The sequence below is a fragment of the Asterias rubens genome, chromosome 9 (genome assembly GCF_902459465.1).
Source record: "Asterias rubens chromosome 9, eAstRub1.3, whole genome shotgun sequence".
Classification (NCBI taxonomy): Eukaryota; Metazoa; Echinodermata; class Asteroidea; order Forcipulatida; family Asteriidae; genus Asterias; species Asterias rubens.
In genome coordinates this window covers 6,575,960-6,590,363 of record NC_047070.1, presented here as the reverse complement: position 1 = coordinate 6,590,363, position 14,404 = coordinate 6,575,960, and the positions used below count along the sequence as shown (strand labels likewise).

The window sequence follows — 14,404 nt, the reverse complement described above, 5'->3', positions numbered from 1 at the left end:
AATAAAGTATGCTAATTACCAACCCCCCCTGTTAAAAAAACCTTACATAAATCTTCTCTTACATTCAAACATAAACAGTTAAATACATGTTAAGCTTTGTCAGAAAGTTGTTTTCCCATTTTGATTCTGGTTGGGTAAAGACGGTTTGGTCCAATAAACATTTTGAGTGCAAACAAAATATCATATGTACAATCTACATGTAGGCCTACTATGTGTAGGTTTTATAAAACCCCCCCAAAAAAATAAAAAAAAAATAAATAAAACTAAAAAATAAATAAATAAAACTAAAAAATAAATAAATAGTCAATGTTATAGTAGTGGTCTTGTTAAAGGCAGTAGACACTATTGGTTATTTCTCAAAATATTTATTGTAATAAAACCTTTCTTGATGATTACATGTAGTATAACACTTTGTGAGAAACAGCTCCCTCTGAACTGACATAGTTTTCGAGAAAGAAGTAATTTTCCACAAATTTGATTTCGAGACCTCAAGTTTAGAACTTGAGGTCTCGAAATCAACCATCTAAAAGCAACCAACTTCGTGTGACAAGGGTGTTTTTTCTTTCATTATTATCTCGCAACTTCGACGACCGATTGAGCTCAAATTTTCACAGGTTTGTTAGTTTATGCAAATGTTGAGATACACCAATATTGTGAAGACTAGTCTTTGACAATTACCAATAGTGTCCACTGTCTTTAAAGACCCTGGACACTATTGGTAATTGTCAAAGACTAGTCTTCACAATATTGGTGTATCTCAACATTTGCATAAAATAACAAACCTGTGAAAATTTGAGCTCAATTGGTCTTTGAAGTTGTGAGATAATAGTGAAGGAAAAAATACACTTTCACACTTTCAGATGCTTGATTTCGAGACCATAAAATTATAAATCTGAGGTCTCGCAATGTTTTATACTATCAACAGCTCCCCATTACTCGTTACCAAGTAAGGTTTTATGCTAATAATTATTTTGAGTAACAACCAATAGTGTCCACTGCCTCGCATAAACAGGGTGTTCCTATACACACATTCTTTATGACTAAACATCTAAGCATTGTTGTATTCTGCGCGTGTAGAGTATTACTTCTTAATTTAGCCTTTTAGCAAGCATACTGTTTTCTGGTTTTGCCATAGAGACTGTAATTGAAATGTAATCCCTACCCAAACAATTCTCGGCTTAATGCAGCCCTTCTGACCATGAATACTAGTACACCATGAATACTAGTATATGTGCAGGATCTTCTCAGATTTCATCAAGGAATAATAACAAAAAACTAAAGTCAATAATGATACTGCAAAATGTAATGAAACTACATGTACGCTTATCTGATTCTATTCAGACAAGAATGAACATGTCGGGGTACCAACCATTTTGCACTGCAAAATCTTCTGACTGTACATTTTTGTGCACACTGAATGCTAAAACTAAATAGAAATAGCATAATAGTGATTTCTTTAAAGTAGAGTGCTATTTTCAGGAACTACTCGGAGACTTTTTAGACGATAGCAGGAGTCCAACTCACCAGTCCTTTTCAAATTGTTTTACCTCCTTCCAAAGATACATAAACCAGACAACCCAGGAAGACCCATCATATCTGGCAATGGTTCCCCCACTGAGAACATTTCTCTTTTTGTTGACAGTTTTCTCAAGACGTTAATGCCGCAGATTCCATCATACATTCATGACACTCCAGATTTTCTCCGCAAAATCGCAGGTATTCAGAAGCAGGTCCCTAATACAGCCATCATCGGTACTTTTGATGTAACCTCTCTATACACCAACATTCCCCAAGATGAAGGGATTGCTGCCTGCTCTTCAGCTCTGGCTAAGAGTGGTCACACATCACCGCCCATTTCAGACATTGTATCCCTCATGCAACATGTTCTAACAAAAAACAACTTTTCTTTCATGGGTAAGAATTTCCTACAGGTACAGGGTACTGCAATGGGCACACGTATGGCACCATCAATGGCGTGCCTTTTCATGAGCCATCTTGAACAGCGCATGTTGGCATCAGCCCCTTGCCGTCCCTGGGTCTGGTGGCGCTATATCGATGACATCTTTTTCATCTGGACAAGCGATGAAGCAAGCCTCAAAGCTTTTATTAATCACATAAATTCCTTCCACAGGACCATCAAATTCACGAGCGAATACTCAACCAAGGATACACACTTTCTGGATGTCAAGGTTCTCAAGACGGTTGTAGGCTTAACCACAGATCTCTTCGTTAAACCCACAGATAAACACCAATACCTACATTCCACTAGCTGTCACCCCCGACACTGCAAAACCAGCATAGCCTACAGTCAGGCCCTCAGACTCCGTCGAATCTGTTCTAATGATTCTGATTTTATCCACCACTCACAGGAACTTAAGAAACACCTTGTTTCCAGGGGTCATAGCTCTCTAGCAGTCCATCGAGCTATCCAGAAAGTCAAGGCTCGTTCTAGGGAGTCAGTACTTTCCAAAGGACCAAAGAAACAACAGAGTCCTACGGGGAAAGTTCCTTTTGTTGTCACTTTCCACCCCTCACTTCCTCCCATTCGTAAAATAACCAGTTCTAACCATCATATTCTTCACACATCAGATCGACTTCAACGTGCTGTGCAGGAAGAACCCATAGTTGCCTACAGACGCCCACCAAGTCTCAGGGATCTCATTGTCCGAGCAGAAGTCCCTCCCATTAATGATGATGTTAATCCCCCTCTACCACAGGGAACTTTTAGGTGTTCCAACATCTCCAAATGCATCGTCTGTAGACAACACATCAGGGAATCGGACTCCTTCACCAGTAACACCGGCGGTACCACCCATAAGACAAGGGGTCATGTGACCTGCACCACCACTAATCTCATTTATCTCATATCTTGCAGAGTCTGTGGTGTTCAATATATAGGTGAAACAAGAACTACACTCAAGAGGCGTTTCTACGGCCACAGATCTACAGTCAAGACCCAAAAGCTAGATACACCTGTAGGTCATCACTTCAATCTTCCTAATCACTCCATTTCTGACATGATCTTACAGGGCATAGAGGCACTAGGCAACCACCGAGAGACTGTGCGTTTGAGTAGGGAGAAACTCTGGATTAGACGCCTCCAGACCATTCAACCCCATGGTCTGAACATCCAAGAAGGAAACGACTAATAAACCTTTTGTTTTGCCGTCTCCTTTTTTCCCCATAGCCTTTTAGCCTGAGCCTCATTCACTAATATAAATTACTTTTTACCCAACCTCACCACCCTCGATGTTGTCCTTTGTGTTTCCATATTCTTGCTTGTGGTCAAGCCAGCCCCTTCCCTTCACCCCCCCCTTTTTTGTCCCCCTATTCATTGTTTACCCCCTGCTTTTTTATGTATGCTTTCTAACCCCATTCATGTATTTCCACTTCACTGCTTATGTTTCACTTAGTTACCTGTTCATGTTTGTTGTGTTGTCATTTAGCCTTCGAGAAAGACTCTGCTAGGGTCGAAACGTCAGGCCATTAACTATTTTTTGCATTTATACTCTCGGTCCATTTGGTTGGTAAGTTGTTTGCAACAGCTAATTCTATTTTCTCATCTTATTATTTTGTTATTTAGATCTATCTACATGTAGATCTTCTCTGAATTCTTGTTCAACTCATTTTGATTCTGGTCAATTGTAAAATAAATTCTGGTTTTGTAAAACTGGTAGCACTTTAAGTCTTGTGGAGTTTCCCCAAAAATTCAAACACATCTCTCCACATACTGTATTATTATGCAACATTTCAGACTGATAATTTTCAATAGGTCAGGTTAAATATTATTTATGTCAGGTTAAAAGTGTTGTGTATAATCTTTTCAAGTCCTGATAAAACTTGTATTGAATATGTAATGTACACTTGCACTGTACACATGCTATGCTCCCTGCTGAAATATTGGTAAACATAATTGGTGTAGTGCTCTTGGACCCCGTTCCCACTGGACCCCGCATTGATCTCCCAATTCGAGAAAAGGGCGATCAACACCCCGAAAGGGCGATCAAAGGGCGATCAATGAGAAACAGGCTCCAGTGGGAACGCGAGGGCGATCAGGATCTGACCGTGCAATTTTGATCCTCCTTGGGAGTAGGATTAGAGCGGGATCTGATCGCCCTTTTGGATTAATGGGCGATAAAAAGTCTAGTGGGAACGCAAAGGGCGATCAGACCCCACAATTTGCTAGCAAAACAGTGTTCTTTTGAACCCACTTCCGTTCTCAAAAAGGGGGATCAATGCGCAATCATACTCAGGTGGGAACGCGACCGCAATTTCATGCCTGCAACCAATCTTTTTTTTTTTTGTTTTTTTTTTTTCCCTGGAGGGGGAAATTTATTCAACCAATTTATTCAACCAACTGCAACCAATCTTGTTGCGGGATCCCGATCTCGCAATTGTGGATCCAGTGGGAACGCGGTCTTATTATTGGTTGCTGTTTTCTGGGCTTGATTTTTACACTGGACAGCCTACTGTACACGCCTCAGGCCTGTAGTCTGGGTGTCGAGCCAGTAAAGTCATGACCGGACAAGTCTGGCGGTCTTGTGTTTTTTAATCGACTAATAATAATTCCTCGCTCTGTGTAATGAACGTCTTGAACGAAAACAAGATATATAATATTCAAAATCATCGAAATGTTGACTTTCGGGTCCAATGCTGTAGAGCAATAAAGTATGCTAATTACCAACCCCCCCTGTTAAAAAAACCTTACATAAATCTTCTCTTACATTCAAACATAAACAGTTAAATACATGTTAAGCTTTGTCAGAAAGTTGTTTTCCCATTTTGATTCTGGTTGGGTAAAGACGGTTTGGTCCAATAAACATTTTGAGTGCAAACAAAATATCATATGTACAATCTACATGTAGGCCTACTATGTGTAGGTTTTATAAAACCCCCCCCAAAAAATAAAAAAAAAATAAATAAAACTAAAAAATAAATAAATAAAACTAAAAAATAAATAAATAGTCAATGTTATAGTAGTGGTCTTGTTAAAGGCAGTAGACACTATTGGTTATTTCTCAAAATATTTATTGTAATAAAACCTTTCTTGATGATTACATGTAGTATAACACTTTGTGAGAAACAGCTCCCTCTGAACTGACATAGTTTTCGAGAAAGAAGTAATTTTCCACAAATTTGATTTCGAGACCTCAAGTTTAGAACTTGAGGTCTCGAAATCAACCATCTAAAAGCAACCAACTTCGTGTGACAAGGGTGTTTTTTCTTTCATTATTATCTCGCAACTTCGACGACCGATTGAGCTCAAATTTTCACAGGTTTGTTAGTTTATGCAAATGTTGAGATACACCAATATTGTGAAGACTAGTCTTTGACAATTACCAATAGTGTCCACTGTCTTTAAAGACCCTGGACACTATTGGTAATTGTCAAAGACTAGTCTTCACAATATTGGTGTATCTCAACATTTGCATAAAATAACAAACCTGTGAAAATTTGAGCTCAATTGGTCTTTGAAGTTGTGAGATAATAGTGAAGGAAAAAATACACTTTCACACTTTCAGATGCTTGATTTCGAGACCATAAAATTATAAATCTGAGGTCTCGCAATGTTTTATACTATCAACAGCTCCCCATTACTCGTTACCAAGTAAGGTTTTATGCTAATAATTATTTTGAGTAACAACCAATAGTGTCCACTGCCTCGCATAAACAGGGTGTTCCTATACACACATTCTTTATGACTAAACATCTAAGCATTGTTGTATTCTGCGCGTGTAGAGTATTACTTCTTAATTTAGCCTTTTAGCAAGCATACTGTTTTCTGGTTTTGCCATAGAGACTGTAATTGAAATGTAATCCCTACCCAAACAATTCTCGGCTTAATGCAGCCCTTCTGACCATGAATACTAGTACACCATGAATACTAGTATATGTGCAGGATCTTCTCAGATTTCATCAAGGAATAATAACAAAAAACTAAAGTCAATAATGATACTGCAAAATGTAATGAAACTACATGTACGCTTATCTGATTCTATTCAGACAAGAATGAACATGTCGGGGTACCAACCATTTTGCACTGCAAAATCTTCTGACTGTACATTTTTGTGCACACTGAATGCTAAAACTAAATAGAAATAGCATAATAGTGATTTCTTTAAAGTAGAGTGCTATTTTCAGGAACTACTCGGAGACTTTTTAGACGATAGCAGGAGTCCAACTCACCAGTCCTTTTCAAATTGTTCTCAGCGTCGAGAACAAATGAAAAGGACCAGTGATTGGGACGCCTGCTTTTGTCTTAAAAGTCTCCCATTGTAGCAAGGACCAGACTCAAGCTTTTCACTGTAAACTTTAAAAGTATTCTCAAACGTAAGAGCCATTTGCAATAAGGAAAATGGCTCTGCTCTCTCAAAGATAAAACTCCAGACATGGAACATAATGGTTTTTGTTGGTCCTACCCCAAACATATTTGGGTAAATACTTTTAGAACTTATTTAAATTTTACTCCCTAAGCCTTCTTCCTTATCAAAGGTAACTTCAATCCCCCTCCTCCTAATGTCACTCCACACCAATTTGTTCACACCAAGCACCAAGACGTAGCAATAAGCAATTTTGATTTGCTAAGAAAATGGTAGTCTTAGAAGAAAAGAAATTATTTTTTTTAAAGATGAATTTGGAAAAGGTTTGTAACTTTTTATATGAATAAAACCAAAGAGCTAATTGACAAATCTCATTACTCCTAATTAATACGCTATTTGTTGTTTCCCCATGTTTTCCCCGATTTTATGATTTGGGTTGGACTGCAAAACGAAGCTGGCTGATTGGAATTAGTGGTGAGGAGGCCAATAGTTTGCAAGTTGTACCAAACTGGCTTATTGGAATTAGTGGTGAGGAGGCCAATAGTTTGCAAGTTGTACGAAACTGGCTGATTGGAATTAGTGGTGAGGAGGCCAATAGTTTGCAAGTTGTACGAAACTGGCTGATTGGAATTAGTGGTGAGGAAGCCAATAGTTTGCAAGTTGTACGAAACTGGCTGATTGGAATTAGTGGTGAGGAAGCCAATAGTTTGCAAGTTGTACGAAACTGGCTGATTGGAATTAGTGGTGAGGAGGCCAATAGTTTGCAAGTTGTACGAAACTGGCTTATTGGAATTAGTGGTGAGGAGGTCAATAGTTTGCAAGTTGTACAAAACTGGCTAATTGGAATTAGTGGTGAGGAGGCCAATAGTTTGCAAGTTGTAGGCTACTTGTTGTTCTTGTATTGTTGAGGTCGAATAAACAATAATAATAAAAGTTGGAACTGATTCTTGCCAAAATTTCTCCAGGAAAAGGGCCAGTTGTTTCTTTAAAAATCCTTTTTGCACAGCAAATTTTTATGTCTGATCTGAAAACCTATTTATGTGTGTCATTTTATGTTATAACGTGTCATTATTGTTTTTTCTTGTCTTTCCAGGTCATGACCACAGCAAACATGTAGCCATTGACAATCTTGATCTTCCCCTGAAATGCCGTATTTGTGGTGACAAGGCGTCTGGATTCCATTACGGGGTCCACTCATGTGAAGGATGCAAGGTAAAAATCAACAAAAGCCCAAGACTATGTCAATCATTTTTGTTTCTCTTTCATTCATTACTGTATACCTTAGTGTAGAAGTGAGTTCATGTCACTTTTATTAAGTCCTCAATCCTCAAGTCCAAGTCCTCATTGTGAAGTTCAATTTCGAGTTCCGAGTTTAGATAGGCTCGGTTCAAGTCCAAGTCACTCTAAAGCCCGGTTCATACATGTACTTCCTGCGAATGCGAATGTGAAGCGAATTTGATGTGAATTTGACGTCACAACCCTCCTTTCGCAGCGATATTAGCAAGTGAGTTGAGCGGAGTTGAACTGCTGCGAATTTTTTGTTGCGAATTTGTGACGTCAACATTCGTATTGCATTCGCATTCGCAGGAAGTATGAACCCGGGCTTTAGTCACAAAGGTTGAGTTTGAGCTTGAGTCTGAGTCATTAGTCCCAAAAGATGAGTGCGGTCATGGATGAGTCATTTTGGGCTTGGTCTGGGTCCGCCAAAGGTTTAAATGTTCATCCTGAAGCTCACAAATGAACAGAGTCATAACAAAGAGAAATGTCACTGTACAAAATTTCACTATTTTACTAGAACTTAATGTTTAGTAAAATAATGAACATTTTGCTGTTGAGTTCTGAGTAAATTTTTAAATTCAATTCAAGAATACATTTATTTCCATACTCTCATAAAAGAATAACGACAGTTACATGTATTACAGAGTAAAGTAAAACCAAGTCAGAGTTTCAGTGGTCAAGTCCACTGTTTTGAGTCATTGATACAAAATGTGACTTGAGTTGGTTTTGAGTCCTCGTAATGAGTCATACAACTCATAACACTCCTCCTACTAAAGTCTGATATCCAAATTGTTTTGCCCTTAGAAAAATCAGACAAAATGTGAATGAATGACCTACATGTACACTATGTGCACATAAAGGTCATTCCTTGTACTCAATCAAACGTTCATAGTTTTTTCCAAGGGCTGAATCTCTTGTGTGCATGCAACACTGGTTGCATAAAATCGGGGAAAACAAGGGGGAAACAACAATAAACGCACTTGTTATCTTGATTGTTTATGCATCAGGGTTTCTTCCGTCGCACGCATCGTATGAAATTACAGTACAAACCGTGTCCGTACTCCAAGTCCAAGCCGTGTAAAATCAGCTTGTCAACGAGGAACAAGTGCCAGTACTGTCGCTTCCAGAAGTGCATCGCAGTTGGCATGTCACATGATGGTATGAAAGTTTGAAATCTGAACTTATATGTAGAAGGGTTTCCAAAAGAGGTGACTGTCTATGTTTAGTGCAATTTAAAAAACCCAAATGTTTTTGTTTTGTTTTTGTCCACTTGATTGTGGTTTGTCAGGTTATGTTTTGTTTTTTATTTTACTAAGCGTGAATCGGCGCCCTTAAATGACATTTTTTGTCAGATACTGTGCTCTTTATAAGTGCTGTGTTTTGTTATTATTACACTGGACACAATCAGTAATTGTCAAAGACCAGTCTTCTCACTTGGTGTATCTCAGCATATGCTTAAAATTACAAATCTGTGAAAATTTGAGCTCAATTGGTCGTCGAAGTTTAAAGATAATAATGAAAGAAAAAACACCCTTGTCACACGAAGTTGTGTGCTTTCATATGCTTGATTTCGAGGCCTCAAAATCAAATTCTGAGGTCTCAAAATCAAATTCATATTATTTTAGTGAGAAATTACTTCTTCCTCATAAACTACATTAATTCAGAGAGAGCCGATTCTCACAATGTTTTGTACTATCAACCTCTCCCCATTACTCGTTACCAAGTAAGTTTTTATGCTAACAACTGTTTTGAGTGATTACCGATAGTGTCCATTGCCTTTAAAGAAGTGTTTACTTTTAACCTTCGAGAAATTTGTCTAGGGTCTAAATGTAGGCTATTAACTATTTTTTGAAATGTTTAATTTTACTTAAAATTTGGTCTAGCCCTTAGAATAGACGATGTGACCTGTGACATCACATGTTTACAATAGAGCCACCAAGCCTGGACTTCCTGCAGGCACGATTTGTACACAGCTCTATGGAAGAAAACATCAAATCTTATATGGAAATTATGGCACAAAATGTCAACTTTCCCATAGGACCAGTGCAGTATCTTGCCTGCCAGACTAGCCAAGAAATGTAAAAGGTTGTGTTTATTGTAAACAAAGTTCACATGGTCTATAGAAATTTGTTTATAGAATGTGTATAGAATGTAAAGCGCATTGAGACATTATTGTGAAATGCGCTTTATATGAACTAGTTATTATTACTATTTTTATTGGTTATAGATAGATAGCGCTTTACAAATTTTGTATTTTGAATTTTAACAGTTTAGGCCTAAGGTCTGAAGATTTAGAGACCAAAGCAGTCGTGATGTGAGTGATTTTCTCACTACAAAAGTTGTTTCGTTTTCCCAGCCTCAAGGTTTGGTCGGATGCCCCGGGAGGAGCGCATGCGTCTCCTTGAGGAGCTTAATCAGGAGGAGCACGAGGCAAGCGAGGGTGACAAACGAAGGGCCGAGTTACGCGAGCTGACTGAGAGAATACACCGAGCGTACAAGGACATCTGGGCTATGAGTTTCCATCCAACATTAGAGGCAAGGACGAACAAACTGAAGGAGGAGAGACTTGGAGTTGTAGAGGTAAGGGAGTGCTCAAGAAACTTGGCTTATTATTATTATTTTTTTTGCTACATTCTTTTTAAGAGATGTTAAATTTGCATCAGGGATAAAGAATATTAATTTTGGTTTTTACCCATACACCGCTGTGTGTTAGCACTGTATACTCAGTACTTTCCCCGAGTCCTGTGAAAAAATATCACAGGCATGTTACTCAAGTGGGATTCAAACCCACGACCCTTGCAATTCTAGAGCAGTGTCTTACCAACTAGACTACCGAGGTTGTGGAACTCCATTAAGAAACACTTTACATTAATCTCCAGCCGCCGATTTCACCAAACTCTTCCTAACTTAGGATTAATCTTAGGACTTAGGACGAGTTCAGTTCCGTAACCGAACACGTTAGGACGCATTGAACCCGTCCTAAGTTAGGACGGGTTACTGCCTGTCGTGAAATCGGCTGTAGGTTGGTTTACAGAGTCAATAATTGTAAAACTACAGGCCTCATTTGTTTTCATGATATTTTTATTAAAAAATCTATTCAGTTTGATGTCCTTCTTTCCCACAAAATCTGTAGATGACTTAAATATGTTCTTTTAATTCCGTCATTATAGGAAAGAATTGATCCTGATGCCAATCCAATGAGGGAGCTTACAGACATCAAAGACATTTCAGCCTTCCTACGCAGTGCCCTCCAAACGGCAATCGAGAGCCTCGCTCAGTTTGCCAAGAAGCTCCCTGAATTCCGATCTCTAGATCTGAACGACCAGGTATCGTTACTCAAGCACGCTGGCTTTGAGATTGCCATGATTGCAACGGCGTCCCGCTACATGGCGGACGGACTGTGGTTCCCGTCAGGCGGTGTCTACTTTAAGAAACAGCTTCTGGAAGACCTCGACACAATGTTCTTTGAGGATAAGTTCAGATTTTTCGAGAAGATGAAGAAGTTAAACTTGACGGAGAGGGAACTGGCCCTGTTCTGTGTTTTAGCATTAGCTGCTCCTGGTTAGTCGGCATTTCAAATTAAGAAAATAATAAAAGCATCAAATTTAAAACTGACACAGTGAGCTGATTGCTCAGCAATGTCTGTCTCCTGTTTGATGTCACAACGAAATGTTTATTCACTCAAGAATTATTGTAAACATCTGCTTACAGGCTTTGTGAAAGTGGGCCCTCGTTTTTGTTCACATCATTTTCCCACAAAATCGTAGTCGTGGCCAAGTGGTTAAGAGCACTGGACTCAAGCTCTCGTGTTTCTGATCAGCAGAGTGTGGGTTTGAATAACAGCAACGATAACATATATTTCATTTATATAGCGCATAGAATGAATGATTACAGTTCATTACACTTGTATACTTGAGCAAGATGCCTTAAAACCATAACTTCTTTTACCTTCGAATGAGACATTTAGCCAGAGGTCCTGTGTACTAAAATGCTAATCAATATTTTTCTTGCTTACAGATCGCGACGACCTAACCCAACGAGAGAAAGTGGAGAAATTCCAAGAGGTTATTCTGGAGGCATTAGAATGGGAGGTCCACCAGAACCACCATGATAACCCCCTGGTCCTACCCCGACTCCTGTCCCGCCTTGTTGACCTCCGACAGCTGAAGCTGGAGCATGTCCAACAAATTCAGCAACTCATGCTTCTGGATGATCCCAGATTCAATGGTCCCTCACCTCTCATGATGGAGGTATATGACTTATGATACCCAAGTCCAAACCTTACATGACTTGTATTGACCCTCCAGATGATCACAGTTTCAATGGTCCCTCACCTCGCATGATGGAGGTATATGACTTAAAATACCCAAGTCCAAACCTCACATGACTTGCATTGACCCTCCAGATGATCACAGTTTCAATGGTCCCTCACCTCTCATGATGGAGGTATATGACTTATGATACCCAAGTCCAAACCTCACATGACTTGTATTGACCATCCAGATAATCACAGTTTCAATGGTCCCTCACCTCGCATGATGGAGGTACCGAAGTCCAAACCTCATGTGGCGTCATAGAAGCCCTCCACATGATCCCAGATTCAATGGTCCCTCATCTCTCACGATGAAAGGTATATGGTTTATTATACCCCAGTCCAAACCTCATGGGACTTATACTGGCCCTATGTGGCTGTTTATATTTGAAATGAATTGGCCTATATTCAGGGTTTGTTTTTCACAGTTGCTGAGGCTGAAACTTATACTTGGTTGTGCACTTTTGGAGTTTAATTCCCTTTGTGTTTCTGTGCACTGCACGTTATAGGTGAAACATGCGCAGTTACATTGCATATATGCGGCAATATCTTTAACTGACAATTCACTCCTCTAATGGCCAACAGCCGTGTTTGATGTCGTTTCATGGGTCATACGCAACAATCGTTTGTAGCTTAAAACAGTGTCCCACATTATCATGGATTTAACTGTAATAATTTAAACGTGACTTACCTTTTTAAAATATTTTGTAAAGACCACAGGGATCAAAGTTTGTCCTGACAACTTTGTTTGTTAACTTATCCTACGCAATTATTTGGACTCCCTCCTAACCCATTTATATGGGTTTACAAAGGGAGTATCAGAGACTAAACAAATTCTTCTTTTTTTTACTGAAAATATTCTCAAACTGGTGTTGGGAAAACGTGTTTTTTTAATTTCCGAAACGAACTGGTTAAGTATAAAACCTTATAGTCAAAGTATTATATTTTGTATATAAAAAGTAAATTCAACCAAACCTCCAGAGCCCAATTTCATGACACTGCTCACTGCAGAATTCTGCGCTTACAGGATGTAGAAGCACGCATTTTATGTGGCGCCTGTAATCGCAGAATTCTGTGGTAAACAGTGCCATGAAGTTGGGCCCCATTTTATACCAAAGTTGTTACATTTTTAATTGTTTGATGCATGATTTTTTATATACCTAATAACTGGCAGGGAATTAAATTTATAGAGTACAATGAGTAAATAATGTCTTTTCTTTTTTGTTTTGCCTAGAAAAATAGTTTAACAATTTTTGTTTTTATAGCAATTTTGAAGGACAATATTTTCTCAGATTTATACATTTATTGGTTTAACTTAAAATAATAAACATGGTTTCTCCATGAGGAAGTTTTAAAGCAATTTACAAGGTATTATTAAACAAGAGTTTTAGAAACTATTTTGTATATTATAATAATCATAATAATAATAATAACAATAATACTTGGTCTTATATAGCCCTTTATCACACCCCTAGGGGCGTATCAAAGTGCTCAGTATTTTTTCCTGCAAGGTATGTGGGGTTACGTTTTTGTAGTATGAGACCTATTCCTTTATAGAACCATGTAATGAAGGTGCTGTGGCCAAATATGCTGCCGATCTGGGCCCAATTTCATAGCGCTGCTTAACAGTAAGCAAATTTTCGTGCTTACTGTAGCAGAAAAATTTGCTTAAGCTATAGCGTATTTCACAGGTTAGCAGAAAAATTGGGCGGCCATACTGCATGTTTACCGTGGATTTGCATTGTGACGTCATTTATTTTCGTGCGGTAAGCACCGGAAGGTTAGCATGCCTTTTCGTGTGCTGACGGTTAGCAGCGCTATGAAATGGAAATCGGACAGTAAGTACAAAATCGGCCGCTAAGCAGCGCTATGAAATTGGGACCAGACCAGGAACACCGGGGCGAACCCCTTCTCTTTACGATAATTGCACTGGGTTCTATTACATTCATTTCTGTTACACTGCACACGGGACATAATAGGCTTTACGTCCCATCCGAAGGGCGCAGCAATAATGTAAAGTGTCTAGCTTCAGGACACAAGTGTCACCACCAGGACTTGGACCCACACTCTGCTGATAGCAATCTTGATGGCAATATTTTCACTGGTGCTGGTTAAACTATTTTCACTGTTTCTGATCAGCAACACCAGAGCTCGAGTCTGATGCTCTTTTCTGCTCGGCCACGACACGCCACATCATCACATTGTTCCTCTTTCCTTTGTTTAGCTGCTTCCTGCATCTTCCTTTCTATTCCTTTCCTCTTGACTGTTCTGTTCCACCAGTATACTCATTTGTGAGTGTTGTGTCGCCATTTAGGTCTTTGAGAAAGACTATGCAAGGGTTGAAACATCAGGCCATTAACAATTTCTTTTGCATGTTCTCAACTTGTCTGTATTGAAAAGTTGCTTCAGAGTATGTCCTTTTCGGTAGAAGAAAATAGTTAATGACCTGATAATTTGACCCGTTGACAGTCTTTTACGAAGGCACTTTTAGCCT

General features: G+C 38.9%; 1 protein-coding gene across 3 annotated transcripts in view; it reads left to right on the top strand.

Moving 5' to 3' along the window:
* Window positions 1-13,392, top strand: part of LOC117294585 (peroxisome proliferator-activated receptor delta-like) — a 28,930-nt gene extending 15,538 nt beyond the window's left edge. For 2 of the 3 annotated variants that reach the window (XM_033777061.1, XM_033777060.1), the window contains exons 3-7: window positions 7,414-7,532; window positions 8,606-8,756; window positions 9,955-10,178; window positions 10,769-11,159; window positions 11,616-13,392. In XM_033777061.1, the coding sequence (XP_033632952.1) occupies window positions 7,414-7,532; window positions 8,606-8,756; window positions 9,955-10,178; window positions 10,769-11,159; window positions 11,616-11,863 (1,133 nt within the window). In that variant the 3' untranslated portion in view covers window positions 11,864-13,392. The remainder of the gene's footprint in view (window positions 1-7,413; window positions 7,533-8,605; window positions 8,757-9,954; window positions 10,179-10,768; window positions 11,160-11,615) is intronic. The other variant, XR_004519563.1, reaches the window with a different exon arrangement.
* The last annotated feature ends 1,012 nt before the right edge of the window (window positions 13,393-14,404 follow it).